The sequence below is a fragment of the Mirounga leonina genome, unplaced genomic scaffold (genome assembly GCF_011800145.1).
Source record: "Mirounga leonina isolate KUSES-001 unplaced genomic scaffold, KU_Mleo_1.0 Mir_104, whole genome shotgun sequence".
NCBI lineage: Eukaryota > Metazoa > Chordata > Mammalia > Carnivora > Phocidae > Mirounga > Mirounga leonina.
In genome coordinates, this window is record NW_023270231.1 from 12,945,962 (window position 1) to 12,968,245 (window position 22,284).

Consider the following 22,284-nt stretch of genomic DNA (forward strand, 5'->3'; position numbering starts at 1 on the left):
TTATTATTATTATTATTATTATTATTATTATTATTATTATTATTATTATTACTAGTACTGTTCAGCATTGTTTGGTCTTTTGGTTAAATGAAGGTGGCAGTACCTGCCTCACAAAAAAGTTGTGAGGATAAAGGAAATGATTTCTCTTACATAGAGCATATGGTCCAGCGCCTCATATTTAATTGGCCTTCAGCAAAAGACGTTTTCATTATTGTTTCATTGCAACCTCACAGTGCTCTTGACCTTTGGGACAGGTGGCCAAATAGTAGATTAATGAAGGCTAAAACTGTAAAAGGGGCCTCAGAGATACCATATTCCAGTTCCCTTATTTTGGAGTTGGGAAGCCCAGAGAGGGTAAGAAGCCCAGGTGCATGGCTAAACTGGTGATAGCACCAAGATTCAAACCCACATCTCGTCACTCCCCTTCCAGCGCTCTAAGTTGTGCTGTCATGGAAGGGGCCACAGGTCAGACAGGATCCCAGAGAAGCCTTCATGGCCAGTTCCTTCTAGAAGGACCACCTCCTCAGGCCTGCATTGGTAGGGTGAGGGCCAGAGCTCAAGGAAGAGAGGAATGGTCAGATTCCAGGGAGGGGTGGGCTGTGGCCTCTGCTCTTTGAGCTGGAGGTTCGGGGACAGCCTAGCACCTGGGAAGACCCCTTGGAAACCTAGCTCCTGGGACTGGAAGGAATAAAAACTGGGGGTTGAATGCCCTCAGGATCCTGACTACAGAAAGGAAAAGCTCTGCATTCCTACCCAGCATTACATGCCAAGTGCTGTGTTGAGTCATTCCCATGTACTAATTGATTTAGTCTCTGCAAGAACCCTGCAAGGCAGATTTTCTTGACTGCTTTATACCTATGAGGAAACTGAGGCTCAGAGCTGGGGAAAGAATGGACTAAAATTACACAGCTAAGAAGGATGAAACTGGCCCTTTTATAGGGCACAGAACTGCCTTAGTCTAGCTCTCAATTCAGGAATGAGAATGAAGCTGGGGTGGAGCTGGGTGAGGAACAGACATGCATATACCAGGTGCCCTGTTCTGTTGTGGTGTTGGGCTTTCAAGAAATTACCCTCCGATGAGGAAATGGGCAAAATGAAGGGCCCTTCTCCCAGGCTTGTCTCTCCATGAGTGGGAGCTTCATAGTTTCATTCAGGCTCTTGCCCTGTGGTCATTCTCCTTTCAGTATCATAGGGTCAGTTAGCCCAGAAAATACTATCAGTAACCATATCTTGCAGGATGTTTAGATACTCACTGCATCTCATATGGAGCCAAACTCAGCACCAGATTGGCTTGATCTCTTGGTGTCATGAGTGTGATGCAGGCCTGGGGTAGATTCCAGATTTTATTCTCAGCCCTGCCACTGGGCTCTTGGGTGGCTCTGGGCAAGTCTTTTCTCTCTGTGCCTTGGTTTTCTTAACAGTAGAACAAGGGCGTTGATTTGTCAGATTCCAGATGCCCTGTTCAGTTTTATCATTCTTTAATACCTCTGCATCAGAGGCCTCATTTGGACGGCAGTGAAAATAATAATGAATTGGTCATGTTGATTTCATGTATTCCAAAGTTCCTTTTTGTGCATTCTCTCAATTAATTCTCAAAGAACACTGTGAAGCAGGTCTGAAGAGTACCTACCGAAAAGGGTTGTTAATGAGGGCCAAGTAGTCAATATCCACGAGTGCTTGGAAAAGTTCTTGGCATGTAGTAGGTATTTAATAAATGTATTATTTTTTTCCTGTTTTTCAAATTTGAAAACTGAGCTACAGAGAGTTTAAATGTCTTGCCCATGGTCACACAGCTCAAAATGGCAGAGCCTGGATTCAAAGCCAGGAGTCTAGCTCCAGAGCCCTGTGTTCTTAACTACTACTCTATGCTGCCTTTCAGTAAGACAGAAGTTGGAGTGACATGTTACAGAGCAAGGGTACTGTGTGCAAAAAGAGTGCAGCCCCCAACAGTCATGCTAATTCCACTTTTAAACAAAGTGTTGTAACAGGCAAAACAGACTACTGCAGAATGTCAGCTGAATTTGGCCTTCCAGTGGTCAGTTGGCCATGTCTACTCTAATGCACGATCTGGTTCTCTCAGAGCCGTAATCTTAAATCCCAGCAAGTGGTTCGCAGAGGGGTAGCAGCACGGATTCACCACTGTGTCCGTGAGCTGGAGGGAATCGGGAACAGATGGACAGAGAGATCTGGGGATGGAGGCAGATGAGGCGGACCAGCCCAAGAACTCAGTGAGGGCAGGGTAAAGATGAGATTTAGCAGGGGGAGTAAGCCACCGGTGTGTGAGGGAAGGGGCCAGCCTAAAGATGAGAGGGGAACATGGAGAACAGTCTGGAACCTTCCCTCTAAACAGTTTGCTCCCTCCTCTTCTTTTCCCCATAAAAGAATTCCAGGAGTGGGAGTCACCAAGCCAAGAAAGCTTCCGGATAAACCAGCTCAACCAAAGTAGGGAAGCAAAGAGGTCTGGGGGTAAAAAAACACCAGAATGTTGAGATAGGTGTTTTGAGTGGAGGGAGGGAAGGGAGTGTTCTCTTAAGAATGAGAGCTTAGAAGTTCCTGGCGTAAACACCTCCTCCAGAGAGCAGATCGTGAGAGCCAAACCCACTCCAGCTGCCATCGTCTAACTCCTGGTTTAATTTCCAAAAAGGGAGCGTGTATGCAGTTCCAGCCCCTGGAAGGAAAGGAGGCCGTGGAGCACAGTGCAGGGTGTGTTGGCTCTTAACCTGGACAGTTATTTTGCCTCAGTTTCCCCATCATAGAAATAAGGATAGAAGACCCAACTCACAATACCAGCTAATGTTGGTTGAGCCCTGTGTGCCATGGGCTCAGCACAGCTCATTTTAACTAGGTGGTTACTCAGAACATCCCCACTTTTCAGATGAAGAAGCAAACTCAGGCAGGTTAGGGTTCATGCCCAAGGCCAAAGAGTAAGTGACTGTGTCTGCATGGGTATGCAGGTGGCTGACTGTAGAGCCCGGGAGTTTTAACCACCAAGGGTATCTCTTGGGGTGAAGAGTGATGCTGATGAGGATCATTAACATATCTGACCACCTAAGATGGAAGGAGACATGAGGCACAGAGCACAAAGCCTCTCCACAGATCCTGTTAACAACCCACATCTACTCAGGGCTTATTACATGCCAGGCCCTGTGCGAAGCACTTTATATGGGTTATCTCATTTAATCCCCACCACGCCCTTATGAGATTGGGACTTACAAGTTTCACAGAGAAGGACACTCCTCCTAAAGAGGTTATGTAACACGCCCACAGTTGTGGAAGATGTTGAGCATGGGTTTCCGACCAGCATGGGCTCCTGAGCCTTTGTGGGCAGCAGCTAATCTGTCTCCCCAGGAACTGTGAAGCTGACCACCATCTTTTTCCCTCCTGCCTGGTCTCCTTCCTCCTCCAGCCTTTCTTCACTACACCTTGTCGCCTCATTCTCTCCAGTTTCCCAACCTGTTGGCCTTTTGCATCTGAACGGCTGACCTAGCAGCTTATTAACCATCCCTACATCGTCTGATTAATTGCCGTGGCCCACAGCCCCAGGTAACATAGCCACCTCATATATAGTCACCAAATGCCCTGGCAATGGGTCACTGCCTGTTTTAAGGGTGAGCATTGGCTCCCTGGCCAGAGCCGCTGCTCTTGAAAGCAGAGATAAGGTTTATTCAAATGTCAGAGTCCTCATAGTGTCTGGCGTGGGACTAGGCTCTTGTGTCCATGCAGTAAATGTTTGTTGCTTGGAGGACTACCGGAAACGGGAGAGAGAGAAGGAAAGCAGAGGGTGAGGCAGGGAGCTTCTCTAGGTCTCCTTCTGCAGCGTAGCATAGGGGAGACATTTACAAGGGAAGCCCACCCATTACATCCCCATGCCTCCACACCATCACTTAGAAAGATGTGTCAGGTGGCTTTTTCCCCCCTCAAACTCACCAACATCTTCCCACCCCAACTGGCCCTTCCCATTGCTTCCCCCCATGGGGTCTCTGCTCAAAGATCACCTTCTGCAAGAGGCTTCCTCTGGCACTCCCTCCCCTCCGCTCCCCACCCCTATTACCCTTGATCCCACCACCCTGTGGCATTTTTCTGCGTAGCATGAATCTCTGCTGTCAGTGACTTCAGTGGCTTGCTTCCTGATTGGGGTGTGTCTCCCGACTAGAGTGTTAAGAGCAGGTGCCTGTCTGTCTCGTCCACTTCTGAATTGGCGTTGATGAAGGTTCAGCTGTGTTCTGGGTGCGCAGTCCTCCTCGCAAACTCTGAGATGGTTGTTTTTATCACCTCCCCCTCCTGTTGTGAGATGTATGAATTAAGGTGTTTGTTTTTGGTTTTTTTTAAAGATTATTTATTTATTTATTTGAGAGAGCAAGAATGAGACAGAGAGAGTACGTGAGAGGGGGGAGGGTCAGAGGGAGAAGCAGGCTTCCCGCTGAGCAGGGAGCACGATGTGGGACTCGATCCGGAACTCTGGGATCATGACCTGAGCCGAAGGCAGACGCTTAACCAACTGAGCCACCCAGGCGCCCTGAATTAAGGTGTTTGAACAGAACTGAATTAAAGGAAGGGAAGAGAACTTCCAATATGGCACTTTCTCCCTGCCCACCCCAGCCTTCAGGGTGCCCAAGGTGAAGGGGCAGTTTGGCAATGCGGCCCTGCTCTGCAGCAGCCTGGAGGTGAGGCTACGAAGGTCGGAGGTGTGCAATCAAAGCTACGGGAACTAGGCATGTGAAACAGCCCCAGGCGGAGGAGCCTGCTGGCCGGGCTCCTTGTGCCTGGGTGGGAGGAGAGGTTCAGCTGAAAGTTTGGACAGTTCTTGGCTTGCAGTCTGGAGGGCCCTTTATCTCCTCTGATCTTGGAGGGCCCTTTAGAAAGTGATCCCGCCCAGCTGTCCTTCGGAGAGAGCCCAGTCGGGGGCCAGCATCCTGCTGGACGGCGATAAAGAGGTTACTGTGGGAAGCATTGGGATCGCTGGGGAGGCAGTAGGAACATGAAAGATAGGTTACGCGTTCCTCAGTCCCCAGAGAATCACCACCCAGTGTTAGACTTGGCAAAAGGCCTTCCGTTCCTTCTCTGAGCTGCCTTGCTTAGAAAGGATGCACTGTCTGAATACCGAATACCGGCCATGGCGACCTGGTAGCCTCTCCCACAGATCATAGGAAAGTGACATGACGCCGGGAGGAGGGCAGGGAGCTAGTGCTCCTGCACAGGTGGGCCAGTGGCACCCCCTGTAGTGTGCTCCCCGTAGGGTGATCCTGGCAGAACCTACCTGTCTCCAAGGTGACACATCCGGGCCGCTTCTGCAGGAGGGCCTGTTGTGAAACATTTAGGAATGTTTGTGTTCCTTCAGAGATTTGTAATTAAGAAGAGGCAGAACGAGTTTTTGCTTGGCCCTCTTCCCTCCCTGCCTCTCACCCCTCCAGTATTTGGGACATTTTGATTTCATGATTGGAGTTTTCGGTAGTCCAGGACATGGAGGCTGGAGGCCGCCCTGAAGCTTAAAATGGGATGAATCGCTTCACTGGAGGGTGGGGGCTGTGACTTCCAGGCAAGCCCCCAAGCCTGGGCCACATCTGAAAGCGGACATCTCTTCCTAGCCCACATTCTTGGCACTTGCCCAAGGGGGAAACATTGTAGGCCAGAGAAGCACCCACCGTTTCCCAGAGGGGACTGGTTTAAACAGACCGTTCTCTCTGGCAGGAAGAGTGAATGTGTGCATGTGCATATATATACACGTGTGTATGTGTGTGTGTGTGTGTGTTTAAATCTTTGTGCAGCTAAAAACACTTCTCTTCATCCTGATTCTCTGAATGACACATTGCTGCACACTGAATAATTCATCTCCCTCTTGGCATTTGTGCCAGAGAGAATCTTGCTGTCCAGATTTCTTGTAAGTTGCATAGTCTTCCAATAGAAGCTTTTCTCTTTCCCATGGAAGAGCTCTGGGAGCTAGGCTATCAGCCCTCTGGCTTCTCCTCCAAGATTGCATCAAAGGGGAACCCTGAATATCAAACCAGAGCCCGCCTTTCTCCTCGAGTCCCTCTCCTTCTGACTTTGGGTCCTCTTGATTCACTCTTCTTTATCCCTGAAGGGCACAGTGTCTGTGTTCACTGCATGTGGAAGTCAGCGTCTCAGTGGGGTATTCTCATGGCAGTCACGTTACTGAACCTTGTAGCTAACATTTATCTCACTTCTGACTTCCCTGTGTCTAAGGCCGGAACAATCAGCGGAGTTCATGGTTTTCTGGAAAATTGATGCATTTTGGTGTTTCAGACCTGCCCCCAGGCCCCTCCTCACTGAGAGAGTTCAGTGAATTACTGGTATTGATGACTTGGGTGACTTTGAAACATTTGATTATCTTTTCATCAAGCAGCTGTGGATGATCCAAGTGTATTGAACATCTTTGTACCAAGACACAGATGACCAAAGGTGCAAATATCCTAAAGCTCCAGCGCCTTTTGCCTACAGGCTTGCCTCTGGTCCAGAGTCGTTGCCTGTATCTCTGGCATAGCTTACTCTGTGTTCCAGATTGTTCTGAGACTCACTTGGTCTTGTTAATTCCTATTAGCAAAGCTCAGGTTTGGGAATCAGGTCGTGGGGATTTAGGTTATCCCTCTGGGGTTTACTAACTGTGTGATATTGAGCATGTTTTCTCATTTGTAAAATGGAGTAAGAGTGCCTGCTACCTGGAGAGAGAACATGACATATATAACTTGCTTTCTAGGCCTCGATTTAGCCATTATTAAATATTTTAATTACACTGATGTATGAACATTACAGAGAAATTAGTAAAAAAAAAAAAATTACATTAAAACCCCTGTACCAAGATGACATTTTAATGTACATCTTTCCAGTTTCCCTTCTTTATGTGCTGCTGAAGCAAGCACCCAGTTTCTGTTCTATACACACACACACACACACACACACGGATTTGTAGGCAAAATATACAATAACAGTATCCTGTAGATTTTCTCTTTCAACAGTGTTGTTTTTCTCATAATATATTGAGAGCATTCTCCCATATTAGCAACATATAGAACAATACATCATTATTTTTCATTCCTACATACTCATTATTGCAGTCACCCATTCCACAAATATTTATTGAGCAGGTGGGGGACACAAGGATCTCTTGCTTAGATGTACCATTGGATGAAACCATTTAATTGATCCCCATGGAAGAATTTTGAAAGGTGCTGATCCAGGGGAACTGTCAGGAAGGGATATATCTTCTTGGTTTTCTGGGTTACAAACAGTATATATAGTAAGATTCGTATCTGTGTGGGGCGCCTGGGTGGCTCAGTTGGTTAAGCGTCTGCCTTGGGCTCAGGTCATGATCCCAGGGTCCTGGGATCAAGCCCCGCATCGGGCTCCCTGCTTAGCAGGGAGTCTGCTTCTTCCTCTCCCCCTGCTTGTGTCTCACACAGTGAGAAGGAACAAACACAAGCAGGGGGGAGTAGGAGAGGGAGAAGGCAGACGCTTAACTGACTGAGTTACCCAGGCGCCCCTCAAATAAATCTTAAAAAAAAAAAAAAAAGAATGATTTAGGTGAGGGGCGCCTGGGTGACTCAGTCGGTTAGGTGTCTGACTCTTGATTTCTGCTCAGGTCATGATCTCAGGGTCATGAGATCGAGCCCCACGTCAGGCTCTGCACTGGGAGTGGAGCCTGCTTGAGGTTCTCTCTCTCTCCCTCTCCCTCCATCCCCCTACCTCTCTAAAAAAAAAAAAAGAAAAATACTGAAGCTCAGAGAGATTAAGTAAGTGGCCAAACCCACACAGCCAATGTAAGTGATGCTTCCTAAATCCTTATTTGACGGAACTGAGTCTGTTGCATATCCTAGATACCTCTGGCCTCATCCTCATCGTCTCCCACAATACAGCAGTAAATTACTAACTAGCTTTTGGATTCTCCATTTATTCAGCCAGGAGGTATTTTTCACAACCTACCTGACTTGGATATATGTTGGCATGTGAACTCACCACGTCCTGTTCACCAGGGGCTCCTTCAGTGTTTCTTTTTCCCCCCAATATTTAGCTTAAAGTCTGACTTGGAGTGGGTATAGGAGAGGAGATCGCACAGTAGAAGAGAGAGGGTAGTTTCCTGAGGCCTGGAGGGAAGGTCTTCATCAGAACTCCTAGACCCCACCCAGTCCTCTTTCTTCCTGTCCTGTTTGTACATCACTCTATCCAAAGAGTGATGAAACAGAGCCTTCTGGTTTTCCAGGATTGGGAGGGGGTGGGAGCACACAGGAGACTGAGAACATCTGAGTATGTATTTTAAGCAGAGTCCGCAATGGGAGAAACCAAAGGGGTTTTCTGCAGGGGTCACTCAGGCTGATTGGCTGTGTATCTAGATTGGTGGCTCCCTGCAGTCTGGCTAAAATGCTTGACCAGTGGCTTGTGCTGTTTTCCAGCCTTGACAGCCCTTAGTTCATTTAGTTGGATGATTTGTCTGTCTGACTTAGCCACCAAGTGGGTGATTACCACCACTGCACACCAAAATGGGGTTTTAGATGGTGGTTATTATTAAAAAGATCAGTTTCAGGCGCCTGGATGGCTCAGTCGGTTGGGCGACTGCCTTCGGCTCAGGTCATGATCCTGGAGTCCCTGGATCGAGTCCCGCTTCAGGCTCCCTGCTCGGCGGGGAGCCTGCTTCTCCCTCTGACCCTCCCCCCTCTCATGTGCTCTCTCATTCTCTCTCTCTCAAATAAATAAATAAAATCTTTAAGATAAATAAATAAATAAAAAATAAAAAGATCAGTTTGGCCTGGATTGTCTAGGGAAGGATGGTGGTGGGTGTATGCATTTGGGAACCTGCTCAGGAGGCAAATTAATACTTCTTTTGGCCAAATTCATAGGGATGGAACATCTGCTATTCTAGATGCTGCTGTAAGCCAGCTTTCAGGAGGGCAAGTGGGCATGACAAACATGAGATAGAGCCAGAATGAAGACTGGGGGTGGGGTTGTCAAGTGAGTTGCCGATGAAGAAGCCAGCAAGGGTTGGAGTCTGAGTCCAGAAGCAAGACTTGACCTTTGAACCCTCTTCTGCAAACCCCCCAGAGATGCAGAAACAGGCCCAAAGAAGGAAGATGTCTTGCTCAAATCATTCCCAAATTAGTGGCAAAGTTGGGATCAGAATACAGATTCCCCACCTCCTCCTGGGTGATCTAATCCTGCGGCTGCAGCCATGCACTCACCTTCCCGGGACAACGGGGGCCATGGGGACAGCAGAGCCAGGGGCGGTGCGACGTCTGTGGCTCTGTTGGGCCAGCCCCGAGGAGCAGGGAGGCTGAGAGAAGCAGTGAGTTGCAGGGCCTTGGGGACTGTGGGCTGATGGAGTCTGTTTCTCCTCTCCCTTGCCAGGTACACCAAACCGCTCACCTTTGCTGACTGCATTAGTGATGAGTTGCCACTAGGATGGGAAGAGGCGTATGACCCACAGGTTGGAGATTACTTCATAGACCACAACACCAGTAAGTTCCTGGCCAGCCTCCCTTTCCCATCCTGCACCCCACCCCTCTACCTCCACACCCCCCAACTCCAACTCTGAAAGAGCTGCCGGCAGAGGCTCTTGAAGCCAGATTGTGTTTTGTTTTCTATAGAGTTAGATAGAGATGTCAATGTGGATATAGATAGATAATGTATGCGTGTACAAAATAACCGTTTAGAAGGGTTTTAAATAGAATCTAAAACTGCCCCCTCACAACCCAGCTCCCCGATTTTACAGAAGCAGCCACTGCTGATTCCTTGTGTATCATTCCAGAAATGTTCCAATTGTATGTTTGTGTGTATTTGCATCTGTTCTTTCACTTTTTTAATATATCCCAATTTTTTGTGCATACAGAGTTTTTTTCCATGTAAGGCAGATGTGTCATTGTCATTGCCAGGCCATTTTGGAGCAGCTAGAGCCCCAGCATGTCGCTGGCAGCGTGCGCACACGTACGTCCATGGTGGATTGGCAGCAGTGTGCGTCTACAGCCCGTCATACCGGTCAGCCCACCCTCACTTTGTGTCCATGATCCAAGTATCCTGATCTAGAGTACAGATTCCTAGTGTCTCTGTCTCTGGGACCATGATGGAGGAATAGATTGAGAAAGGGACAAGCATGTTGTCTGGCAGGTGGAGAAATCCAGGTCACGGTCCCCCAGCCAGGGAGAGTTGATGTGTATTTGGGCTCCTTCCTTTGTATACCTTCCTGGCCAGGACTATTTCCTGTCCTCTGAAATTTGCTGCCCCATTTGTCCAAGGCCTGTCTCACTCTCAACTTCTGAAGTGTAGGATTCCCTTTGTCCTTTCAGGCCAGAGGAGAATGGACTGAAATGGGTTGTGCCTGGCCAAGTCTGAAGGCCGAGAATAGGGTAGGAAAACCTAATAGCCCCTGTTTACTGAACATACACTCTGTGCCATGTGCTCAGCAAGGCACCTGATAGGCATCATCTCATTTAATCCTCCCAGCTCCCCTATGGGATGTTAGGATGATTATCCCCATCTTACAAATGGAACTTAGAAGTCGTAACTGGCTGCTTGACACTCAGAGCTAAAACGTGGTAGAGCTGGGATTTGAACTGGTGCTAGGGAGCCAGGCTGTGCTTCCCCATTCATTTCCTCCTCGGGTTTTCACTAGCACCCGGCCGTGCCCCTCATCACTCAGTGGTATAACCATTTGCCTGTTGTAAAGCAAGACAGTATCTCAATTCATTGCTCCAGTCCCAGGCCTGTGCTTGATAAGGCACACAGTAGGTGTGCACTTGACCTTTGTTAAATAGGAAAGGGCATACGTGCATGAATTCATGACTGAATGGATGAATGAGCGGACTTCGTCGAAGAGTTTCTGAGAGACAGCTAATGGCATTAATTGCTTTGTTGGGGGTAGCAGAGGTTTTTATTAGCACTCATGATTGCATGCTGGATAACGAGAAGTAAATATGCCTAATTGACTGTGTACAGGGAATGAGGTTAATGCTTGGAGGGCTGCACGGTATGCTGGGTTAAACACTGATGTACAGGGACCCTAAGCAGTCCTCTCCTTGCGTCTAATTGCTGAGTTCATCCCCCTCATTAAAATCTGATGGTAAGAGCAGGATTTTAAGGTGCTTCTGAGAGTTGCTGGAGAAATAGAAGGGAGGAAGGAGTAGCAGGCAGCGGCAGAGTTTATTCTTGAGGGGATGAGGGCAGAAATGGGGTGTATGGGCAGGTGAGTAAATGGGGGCCACCATAGGAAGAATTCTGTCTGATAGTTTTACCAGCTATCAGGCTACTGGGTGCCTTTTGCTTTGAAGTTGTTCTCCTTGGATGGAGGACACCACCTCTGCTGATGGAACCAGTGATACAGGTGATGTCAATGTGACCCTTGAGGCCCAAGCATTCAGAGCCGTGGACTTGGACCAGTGTTCCATGTGTGTATTGTTCATGGACTGAAATTACCTTCTTGAGTTATAGACCCAATACAATTGAACAAGTTAAATCTACCATCCAGCATTCATTCATTCAGCAAATATTCACTGACCACCTCTAATGTTCTAGGCACTGTTCTCACAACTTGGGATACGTGAGAATTGCAAAATGGCAATGATTCTTCCCCTTACAGAGCTTTCATGTTAGCAGAAAAGCCAAAAAATAACACAAATAAGCAGATTATATGGTATATTAATCAATGGCAGTATTAGGGGAGAAAGAGAAAGCAGAGTGTGGACTGAGGCATGCGGGGGTGAATTTGAAGGTGGTGAGAAAGGACAGTGGTCATGGTCTTCTCAAAGAAGACCTGGTTGAGAATTTGAGTTTTTGAACTAAGACTTGAGGGAAATAAGGGGGCATTTCAGGTAGAGGATGGATAGAGCCAGAACTCTGAGGTGTAGTCACGTTTAGCTTGTGCAGGATGGTAAGGAGGCAGATGTGCGCATGGCAGAGTGAGTGAGGAAGCTGGGAGGAGGACATCAGGCTAGAGAGTGGCAGGGCATAGATGGAGTGGTGGTCTGCCTTCAGGGCGCTAGCTTTTGCTCCATGTGAGATGAGAGCCGTTGGAGGGTCTTAAGCAGATGAGTGGCACGGTCTGCTTTATGTCTTGAAAGGGCCACTCTGACTGCTTTGCTGAGAATAGACCTTAGCGGGGCAAGGACAGAAGCAGAGAATTTTGTGAGAGATGATTGCAGTAGTCCAGGTGACAGAGGACAGTGCCCCAGACCAAGGCCATAGTGGTGGAGGTGGTGAAAAGTGGCCAGATGTGGATGTATTTGTAAGATAGAGCCAGCAGAATTTCCTAGTAGATTGTATATGGAGCATGAAAGAAAGAGGAACGTATGATACTCATGGGGCCTGAGCAACTGGCAGGATGGAGTGTCATCGACTGAATGAAAAACACTAGAGGAGGACTGAGTTTAGGAAGGAAAACAAGAGTTTGGGCATGTCGAGTCTTCCATGCCTGTTACACATCTAAGATGTTGCTGGTCAGTTTGATAAAGGAATCTGGAGTTTGGAAAAGAGATCTGGGCTAAAGATAGTTATTTGGGAGTTGTTGGCATATAAGTAGTATTTAAAGACATGAGACTAGCTGAGATCATCAGAGGAGTACATCAAAGACAGAGAAGAGGACCAAGGAATGAGCTTTGAGGTCCTCGGACAGTAAGGGGATGCAGAGAAGAGAAAAACCAGCGGCGACTCTAAGGAGTGACCAGGAAGGAGGGAGGAAAACCAGGCTATCTTGGCAGCCATGTGAAGGAAGCGCATCAAGGAGAGGATCCTGAGTCCTGTTGAATGCTTCTGATGGGTCAGGTACCAAGAAGACTGAGATAGACCTGACTTGGGAGGGCAGCTTTGGATAAGGACTTGGGGCACGAGCCTCACTACAGTGAGTTTGAAAGAAGCTGGAGGAATGGGGAGCAGCAAATATAGACAACTCTTTCCAAAATATAACCCGTTTTATTATTTTGGTACTCCCACTGACTGTTTACATCCATCATGATTAGATGGTTTTAATCAGTGATCAAGTTGTGTGTTCTACTATTTTCTCTTCACAGTATGAGTATTTGAGAGATGCCACATAGTCTTCATATTTGTCATTTTTAAAAAAGATTTATTTATTTATTTGAGAGAGAGCATGGACACAAGTGGGGGGAGGGGCAGGGAGAGGGGGAGAGAGAATCCTCAAACAGACTCCTTGCTGAGCATGGAGTCCGACACAGGGCTCAGTCCCACAACCCTGAGATCATGACCTTAGCTGAAACCAAGAGTTGGATACTCAGTAGACTACCCATGTGCCCCTGTATTTGTCATTTTTAATGCATCAAACAGATGTAGTGATACATGTTAACACATAAAACAAATGCACTGTAATTGCCCCCATTGCTGACCTTTTGTGTTATTTCCATATATTTGTTATAAATAAGTAACACCAGAGGGAGACTCCTTATTCATATTGCTTCTCTCCTTTGTATTTCCAAAAATAGGATCACTAAGTGAAAGGTTATGAACATTTTTGAGACTTCCAGTCCATATTCCTAGGTTGATAAGTATTTCCAGAAAATTGTAGCAATCTGTATTGCCACAGGCAGCAAGGGTACTGTTTTCCTCATACCTTGATCAGTATGGGGCTGTTTTCATTTCTTTATTTTTTGATAAATTCATCATAGGTTGAAACTGTTACTTCACTGCTTTTCATTTGCATAGTAACATGGTTGGGCATTCTCCAGATGTTCCGGCTGTTTTTAAGACGATTGTTGTTAAAGCCCTTGGAGAATACAATAGTGTTAGCCACGTGGGTGGGTGTGTAGTGTGTATAGAAAGTGGGTGTGTGGTGTGTCGAGGTGGGGTGTGGAATGTGTGCAGAGCTCACGAGTGTGGGGAACGTGTGTGGAATGTATTTATTTGTAGGTTGAGGTTTGGAGCATGAGGGAGGATAGAGAAGGGGTTTTCAATCATGGTTTCACTCAGTCAGCTAAATGTTTGTTGGCAGTAGCTGCCTTTTGGGGAGGGGCACATGAGAGGAAAGAGGATGGGGAAGGATGTTTTATGTAGCTAAGTTTGTAACCTGCTGAATGATTAAACTGTGTCCATGTATAGCTTTAATAAAAAGGAAAACGAACAATTAGCTAGACAATGTGATGTCAAAGATCTTGCCCAGGTGTAAAGTTACCTGTTTGGGTGTGATGGACTTAAGGAAGGGGAGTACCAGCAGAAGAGGCTGGGCCTGGGAGGACCCCCTCAGAATATGACTAATTCAGGATTAACAGCTGTTAACACAATTCCATAGAACCCCCTGAGAGCTTTTGAAAAGCCCAGTGTCGTAAAGGACAGTCTTTTCAACAGTTGCTGGTACAGCTGGCCCACATGGAAAAAAGTACACCTCCACTTCTGTCCCTACCTCACACCGTACATAAAAATAAACTCAAAATGACCATAGACCCAAACATAAAAAGGAAAGCTAGAAAAGATCTAGAAGAAAACACAGGAGAAAAATCTTCAAGATTTTAAGGTAGGCAAAGATTTTTATTTGGACAACTAATTATAAAAGAAAAAAGCGATAAATGGAGCTTTGTCGAATTTAAACCTGTATTGTTCAAAAGACACCATTAAGAAACTGAAAGGGCAAGCCACAAATAAGGAAAAAATATTTACAATACTTACATCTGACAAAGGATCCATATCAAGAATATATAAAGAACACATATCTTACAACTCAGTAGTAAGAAGCCCAGCAACCCAATAAAAAATATAAGCAAGAGATTTAAAAAGACACTTCACTAAAGACATACGAATGGCCAGTAAACACATAAAAGTATGCTTTCACCATCAGTCCTTAGGGAAATACAAATTAAAACTACAGGGAGGGGGCGCCTGGGTGGCTCAGTTGGTTAGGCGACTGCCTTCGGCTCAGGTCATGATCCTGGAGTCCTGGGATCGAGTCCCACATCGGGCTCCTTGCTCGGCAGGGAGTCTGCTTCTCCCTCTCCCACTCCCCGTTTGTGTTCCCTCTCTCGCTGTGTCTTTCTCTGTCAAATAAATAAATAAAATCTTTAAAAAAAAAAAAAAAAGACTACAGGGAGGTACCACTGCATACCCACTGTAATGACTAAAATGAAAAAGATGAACAATGCCAGTGGTTGGTGAGGATGTGGAGGAACTGGAACTCTAATACATTAGTGGTGAGAATCTAGATCAGAACAAACATTTTGGAAAATGATTTGCCAGTTTCTTATAAAATTCAGTATATGCTTACCATTACAGCCCAGCAATTCCACTGCTGGATAGTTTTACCTAGGAGAAATGCAAACAGATGCCCATACAAAGACTTGTACGTGCCTGTTCATTAAAGTTTTTCATAATAATCCCAAACTAGAGGGGCGACTGGTGGCTCAATCGGTTAAGCGTCTGCCTCTTGATTTTGGATCAAGTCATGAACTCAGTGTCCTGGGATCAAGCCCTGCATCTGGCTCCATGCTCGGTGGGGAGTCTACTTGAGAATTCTCTCTCCCTTTCCTTCCATGCCCTCCTCCCACTTGGGTGTGTGTGCTTTCTCTCTCTCTCTCAAATAAATAAATAAATCTTTTTTAAAAAATCTCAAACTAGAAACAACCTAAAAGTTTATCAAAAGTGAATTGTGATAAATTCACACAATAGAATATTATTCAGAGGGACGCCTGGGTGGCTCAGTCGTTAAGCGTCTGCCTTCAGCTCAGGTCATGAGATTGAACCCCGCATCAGGCTCCCTGCTCAGCGGGGAGCCTGCTTCTCCCTCTCCTCCCTGCTTGTGCTCTCTGTGCTCTCTGTTGCTATCTCTCTCTCTCTCAAATAAATAAAATCTTAAAAAAAAAAAAGAATATTTATTCAGCGATAGCAAGAAACAGGTCACTGATAGAAACAACATAAATGAGTCTCAAAAGCCTTATGCTGAGCATGAGAAGCAAGGCCCAGAAAGCATACACTGTATCGGTCCATTGATACCAAGTTCAAAACAGAAGCAGAGGGAGGAGGTGGGTTGGGGGGGACTGGGAAAAAGAGTACAGGGATTGTTAGGGTAAAGGGAGTGTTTTACACATTGATTCAAGCAGTGGTTTATGGTATACACATTTGTCAAAACATACTGAACTATACACACTTCAAATGCCTGCACTTCATTGTATTTAAATTATGCCTTAGTAAAGTTGATTGAAGCAATATATTGATGCCCATTTCATACTGCAGACCAATTAAATGGAAATCTCTGGGGTAATCCCAATGTGCAGCCAGGTTGAAACCAGCGTTCTGAGGTGGGGTTGTGTGTTGTTTGTCTCTGGGTGCCTTCATCTGTCTGTGTTGGTTTCTACTGTAAAAGAGAGCCTGGGCCACCAAAAATGGTAACCAGCCAGCCTTCAATTAAGTCTCTCCCGTTCGTTTATATTCCAAGGAGTAGGGCCTCAGCCACAGGGCGGGTGCCAGAGGGAGGGTTCATCGGGGTGTGCCCTAGCTTCTTGTCCAGGGCCTAGCATTTCAGCGAGCCCTCTGGTGGGTGATCCCACCTGGAGCTCAGCATCACACCAGCCAGCCTTGCCTGCCAGCCTCAGTGACCGCTCAGCCCATCTGTGTTGGCACCTCTTGGAGAGTGGTTGTCACCTTTGGTGACACGTTGGAATTATTTGGGGAGCTTTGCAAATCACCATTGACTTATTCCCACCCCAAGAGATTCTGATCTAAAACCTGGGCATCAGGAGTGTCAAAATATACCCAAGTGATTCTCATGTTGCAGTCAGGGCTTCTCAGCCATGTCTGCATATCAGTCACCTGGGGAAGCTGTTACAACTCTCCATGCCTGGGTCCCACTCCTAGAAATTCTGATGTAAGTGTTCTGGGGCAGAGTTCAGGCTTTTTTGTGTTTTTGGTTTTTGTAGCTGATCCTCAGCTGATTCTAATACACTGCCAGGACCCAAAATTACTGGATGAAGTACCAGCATTTTTTTTAAAACAGTTTTGCTGAGAATCTGGGGGAAAAGTCACTTTCATAGGCTGTTCATGAGAAAATTGGTACAACCTTTGGGAAGGTAATTTGGTTGTATCTGCTAAACTTAAAAAAAAAAATATATATATATATATATATGTATATATATATATATACCTTCCGACCCAGTAGTCCCTCTATTAAGAAATATATCCCTCAGAATTAATCACACAAGTTCATTATGGTTTTTTTAACAATTGTCACTGCAGTATTGATTGTGATAGCAAAAGGACTGAAAACAATTCACATGTTTCCCAATAGTGGTCTGGGAAACCACTAACACCCTACCATAAATAAAGCCTACCACCATATCATAGAATACTATGCAACCATTTAAGTGGTCGAGGTAGATAAAAAACTAAAAAATAAATAAAAACAGTAATAAAACTAAAAACAATGAATAAACAAAAAAGTTGAGTTGAATCTGCACCCACAAGGAAGGATGAACATGATATATCATTTGCAGATGAAAGCAGATTACAGACTAGTAGATGTGACATGGGGCCACGTTGCATTAAAAATAAATTAGTGCATATAGACACACATGTATGAACAGATTTATGTGGAATCAGAGGGCAGTATCTCCTAGTGTGCAAGACTCCTAGCAGCAGTTACCTCTGAGGAATAGGATTAGAGACATGGAAACTCTCACTTCTGACTTTATAAATTTGCAGTGGTGGAATTGCGAGATGTTCCTTTTTTGTATTTTTCAGTATTTTTTCCCAAAAATGTAAATTTTTAAAAGCTACAAACTTTCAAAAACATCTCTAGCCTGGCGGTGACCGGCTGTTTCTTTTCTGTGGCTTCTGTCAGCTGGTGGTCTGAGGCTAGTGCTTGAGGGGCGCTCGGGAGTCCCTGACTCTGAGGGAGTCCACATCTACTGATGGAACATGGGGCCCAGCTTTATAAATACTCCCCTTCTTAATCTTTTCTTGCAGATGTGCCTCCTCCTTTCTTGGTGGAAAGGTTGCAAAGCTTTTCTTATGAGAAGCAGTCTTGTGGCTCCCGCCAGCAATCTTCAGTCCTTGTTTTCTTTCCCAGAAAAAGGGAGGAGGGAGAGCTAGAGGAATTGTTGTTCATGGACAGTTCAGAAACTGATCCCAGAAAATAGTTTGGGCTTTACTCTCAACCATCGTTTGTTTACTTTACCTGGGCAGAAGTGCTTTACAGCTCCCTAGGAAGCAGGGAGGCAGGGCCCATTAGCCCCTTTAATAATTACAGAAGTAGATTCAGAGAGGTTAAGCAGCCTGCACATTGTAACACAGCAGTTACCAGCAGGGATGAAAACTTGGCCCTGCTGCTTTTTTTTTTTTTTTAAAGATTTTATTTATGTATTCATTTGAGAGAAAGAGAGAGTGCATGCAAGCAATGGGGAGGGGCAGACAAGGGAGAGAGAGAATCTCAAGCAAACTCGCACTGAGCACAGAGCCAGATGTGGGGCTCCATCTTACAACCAGAGATCAGGCCTGAGCTGAAATCAAGATTCAGTCGCTTAACTGGCTGAGCCCCCCAGGTGCCCCTGCCCTGCTGCTCCTGTGATCATTCTCCCTATCCCTCCTTGCTTTCACTGGAGATGCTCATTTGGGCCTGCTTACGAGGAATGAGAGCTATAGGGCCTACGAAAGGCAGCACAAACTCAAATTCCCCAGGAGTCAGATCCGTGACACAAATGAATGAAGCAGAACAGCAGACCGATGGAGGGCACAGGTCTGTGGCCAGCCGTGGACTCAGCGTGGCCAGATCTTCTGAGAAACCAGAGATCAGGATTCTACTGTGTAAATCTCCCTATTTTTACATACTAATAACCAACTCACAATTAATAAAACACTTTGGGTTAAGCAAAACCTGTCTACTGGCTGGATTCACCACATGGCCATGATGGTACAGTTTCTGGTGTGTCAGTTGCCCCTGAACCCCACGCACCACCTGGGAGATGGCTGGATGGTTGGCAGTTGATGAACATCGATTCTTTGACATTGATTTGACCTCTTCCGTGTCTACTCAGCTGCCAACTGTCCATTTTTTTAAATGTCTGTCTTTCAGGGTTTTGACTTTTTCAAATGATCGCTGTACATATTTACTATATACATAATTTTTTTCAAAAAATATCCTACTACCCAGACATATCTACTGTCAATAACTTGCTAAGTTGTCTCCTAATCTTTTTGAGAATGTACATATTGTTTCAATAATCACAAAACTCTTTATGCAGTTTTGCCCCCGCACTTCCACTTGGATGTCATAGGCCCCTTTCCACTTCACCCATATTTCTTTGAAGACACTATTTTTAGTGGCTATGGCAGTGTATTATGTAAAATGCAGCAAGGCGCTTTGGCCAGTTCTTTTCTGTGTGACCTTGAGCAAGTTATTTGACCTGTGTCCAGATTTTCTCTTGTGAGTAGTGGGGGTCATAACAGAATCTAGTCTTTAGGGTTAGTGTAAGGATCAAAGGGGTAAAGAGATGTAAAGTCGTTAGAACAGTGCTTGGCATACAGTAAACATGAAATAAGTGCTAGTTATTATTTTCATCATCATCATCATCATTATTATTATCATCCTGATTTGGTACAAATGCATCTTTGCCTGACTACTTTATTACATTTAATAATAAATTACTATGGGGGAATTATGGATCAAAGGGTGTTCACATTTTAAGGCTCTTAATTTGCATAATCATTTAGTCCTCTTCTAAGTCTATTCTAATTTACATTTCCAGCAGGAAATGGGGTCCCTATTTTTTTCATAGCCTCTAAAATATGATTTATTTTTCTTTACTCGACCAAGACAGCTGACCTTAAGCACCTCAAGTGTCCTTGAGCCTCTGTCTAGATTAGAACTCAAACCTGGTCCTTCTCTTGGCTGTTCTGAGATGGCTTGACTTTGGGTATGGAAACTGATTCTGGTTTATTTCATGTTTGTTTGTTTAATCCAAGTGGATTTAATAGGTAAGTTGAACCCATCCGCTTCTATCGTGATTTTCTATTTACCACGCTTTCTGATTTCTGCTAGTGGATTCCACAGGCCACCGACCCAACAAGACATTTGTGAAGTGCTGACCGAGGGTGTCTGGGGTCTGTTCCAGAAACCACTCAGATCGAGGACCCCCGGGTACAATGGCGGCGGGAGCAGGAGCACATGCTGAAGGATTACCTGGTGGTGGCCCAGGAGGCCTTGAGCGCGCAGAAGGAGATCTACCAGGTGAAGCGGCAGCGCCTGGAGCTTGCGCAGCAGGAGTATCAGCAGCTGCATGCCGTCTGGGAGCACAAGCTGGGCTCCCAGGTCAGCTGTGAGTACCTCCCACCGCCCGCGCCCCACCAGCCCCTCTGCAGGGAGAAGGGAATGGCCGCGCTCGGTCCTGCCTGGCTTGCCTTTCAGTGCTTCTCACATCTACCTGTTTCCTTCCATCTCCACTTCTCGTGCAAACCACCATCCCTCTCCGATGCCATTCCTGCTCCTGCTTGTGCCTTGCAGTGATTCATGAGCCATTTTCATTCCATTCCTTTCATTCATTCGCAATCGTCTCCAACTACCCGACTACCCGTTGGCTGACAGATCTCATTGAAAGCCCTTCAAAGGTTAGGGGGTGTGGGGAGTAGGGAGTTCGTCCTTAATGGATGGAGTTTCAAGTTGGGAAGATGAAGAAGTTCTGGAGATGGTTGGTGGTGATGGTTGCACAACAATATAAATGTACTCAATGCTCCTGAATTGGACATTTAAAAATGATTAAAGTGGTGAACTTTATGTTATGTATATTTTACCACAATTTAAAAAAAAAAAAAACAAAACCTTCCTGTTGTTCCTTCCATGGCCTCCACTGCCCTTTGTGATCAGGCCCCTGCCGGCCACCCCCACCTCGTCCCCTGCGGCCACTCCCCGCACCTCAGGCGCTCATTCACCAGGCTCCAGAGCCCCCCACTCCCCTAGCCTGCCCTGCACCTTTCCGCCTCAGGGCTTTTGCTCTTGCTGCACCCCTGCTTAGAATGCTCTTCTGTCTGTCCATTTGCACAGCTGGCTGCCTCTTACCCTTCCAGTCTCATTCTTCCTGTCATCTCTGAGAGGCTCGCTTCTGACAACTCTATCCACAGACCCCCTTCCCCAGCGGTAGCCTGTGTAAGGGCTCTCTGTTTATTTTCTTCGTAGCGTGTGTCCCAAGACACCTGCTTACAGGTCTGTCTGTGTTCCCTGCGCTGGCATATTAACTCCATTAGGGCGGGGCTCCTGTCTCCCCGTTTCACGCTGGTGTCTCCAGAACAGGCATGCGGGTCCCCAAGTCCTTCATTCCCGGTGCAGTGCAGAACGGTATCTGCTCAGGAGCCCACACCCCTGTTCTTCTGTGTTTTTTGTCTTTTACCACTATTTCTAATAACCAGGCCTCCCCCATGTTTTCTGGGTGTTTAGAATATGTCGGGCCGAACATGCTGTTTCATTGAATCCTCCTGACAACCCTGTGGGCAAGCACAGTAAATATCCCCTGTCATAGATAAGGAAACAGGTTAGAGGGGTCGGGGACACGTCCAGGGTCTTAGAGCTGGCAGGAGGTGGCAGTAAGTTCTAAATCCAGCCCGTCTGTCCCTCTAGCATTCTCACTGTGGGCCAGGGGCCAGCATTGGGCCAGCGTTAGGCCATATGCTGTTATGGTGGCCATTGCTCGGCTGGGTCCCTGGACACTTCTCCTGTGCGAAGCCCTTGCTTTGAGGAGTTCAGTGCACCAGGGGGGACAAAACTTAACCAATTACTCACGGTCCCAGCCTTGCCCTTTTCCTTGGTGACTCAAGCAAACCCCCAGCATCTCAGATGATGGAAGAGAACTGTATTATACTCATTTGCTTTTTCTAGGTCCAGTAATGACTGACAGACTGTCCTGAGTGTTTTAGCACTTGATCTGTTTTAGGCAGCTCAGGCTGCCATAACAAAATCTCATAGACTAGGTGGCTTAAACAACAGCAATGTATTTTCCCATAGTTCTGGAGACGTGCAGTCCAGGATCAGGGTGTTGGCATAGTCTGGCTCTGGTGGCAGATGGCGGTCTTCTAACTGTGTCATCACATAGCAGAGAGACAGAGACAGCATGCTGTCTCATGTCTCTTCTTGTACAGTCACTAACCCATCATGAAAGCCCCACCCTGGTGACCTCATCTAAACCTAACCACCTCCCAAAGGCCCATCTTCAAACACCATCCCACTGGGGGTTGGGGCTTCAACATATGGATGGGGGTGGGGAGAGGGCGGGGGACACAATTCGGTTTATAGCATGATCCATACCACAGCCCTGGCAGGGAGATACTATTGTCCCTACTGAAACGCAGGTTTGAAGAGGTAGGGTCATTTTT

The 22,284-nt window shown here is 46.4% G+C and overlaps 1 protein-coding gene across 2 annotated transcripts in view; it reads left to right on the top strand.

The window, feature by feature from the left end:
- The window catches only part of WWC1 (WW and C2 domain containing 1), a 147,269-nt gene that overhangs the window by 60,145 nt on the left and 64,840 nt on the right, over positions 1-22,284 (top strand). For both annotated transcript variants that reach the window (XM_035013898.1, XM_035013902.1), the window contains exons 2-3: positions 9,352-9,461; positions 20,037-20,240. In XM_035013898.1, the coding sequence (XP_034869789.1) occupies positions 9,352-9,461; positions 20,037-20,240 (314 nt within the window). The remainder of the gene's footprint in view (positions 1-9,351; positions 9,462-20,036; positions 20,241-22,284) is intronic.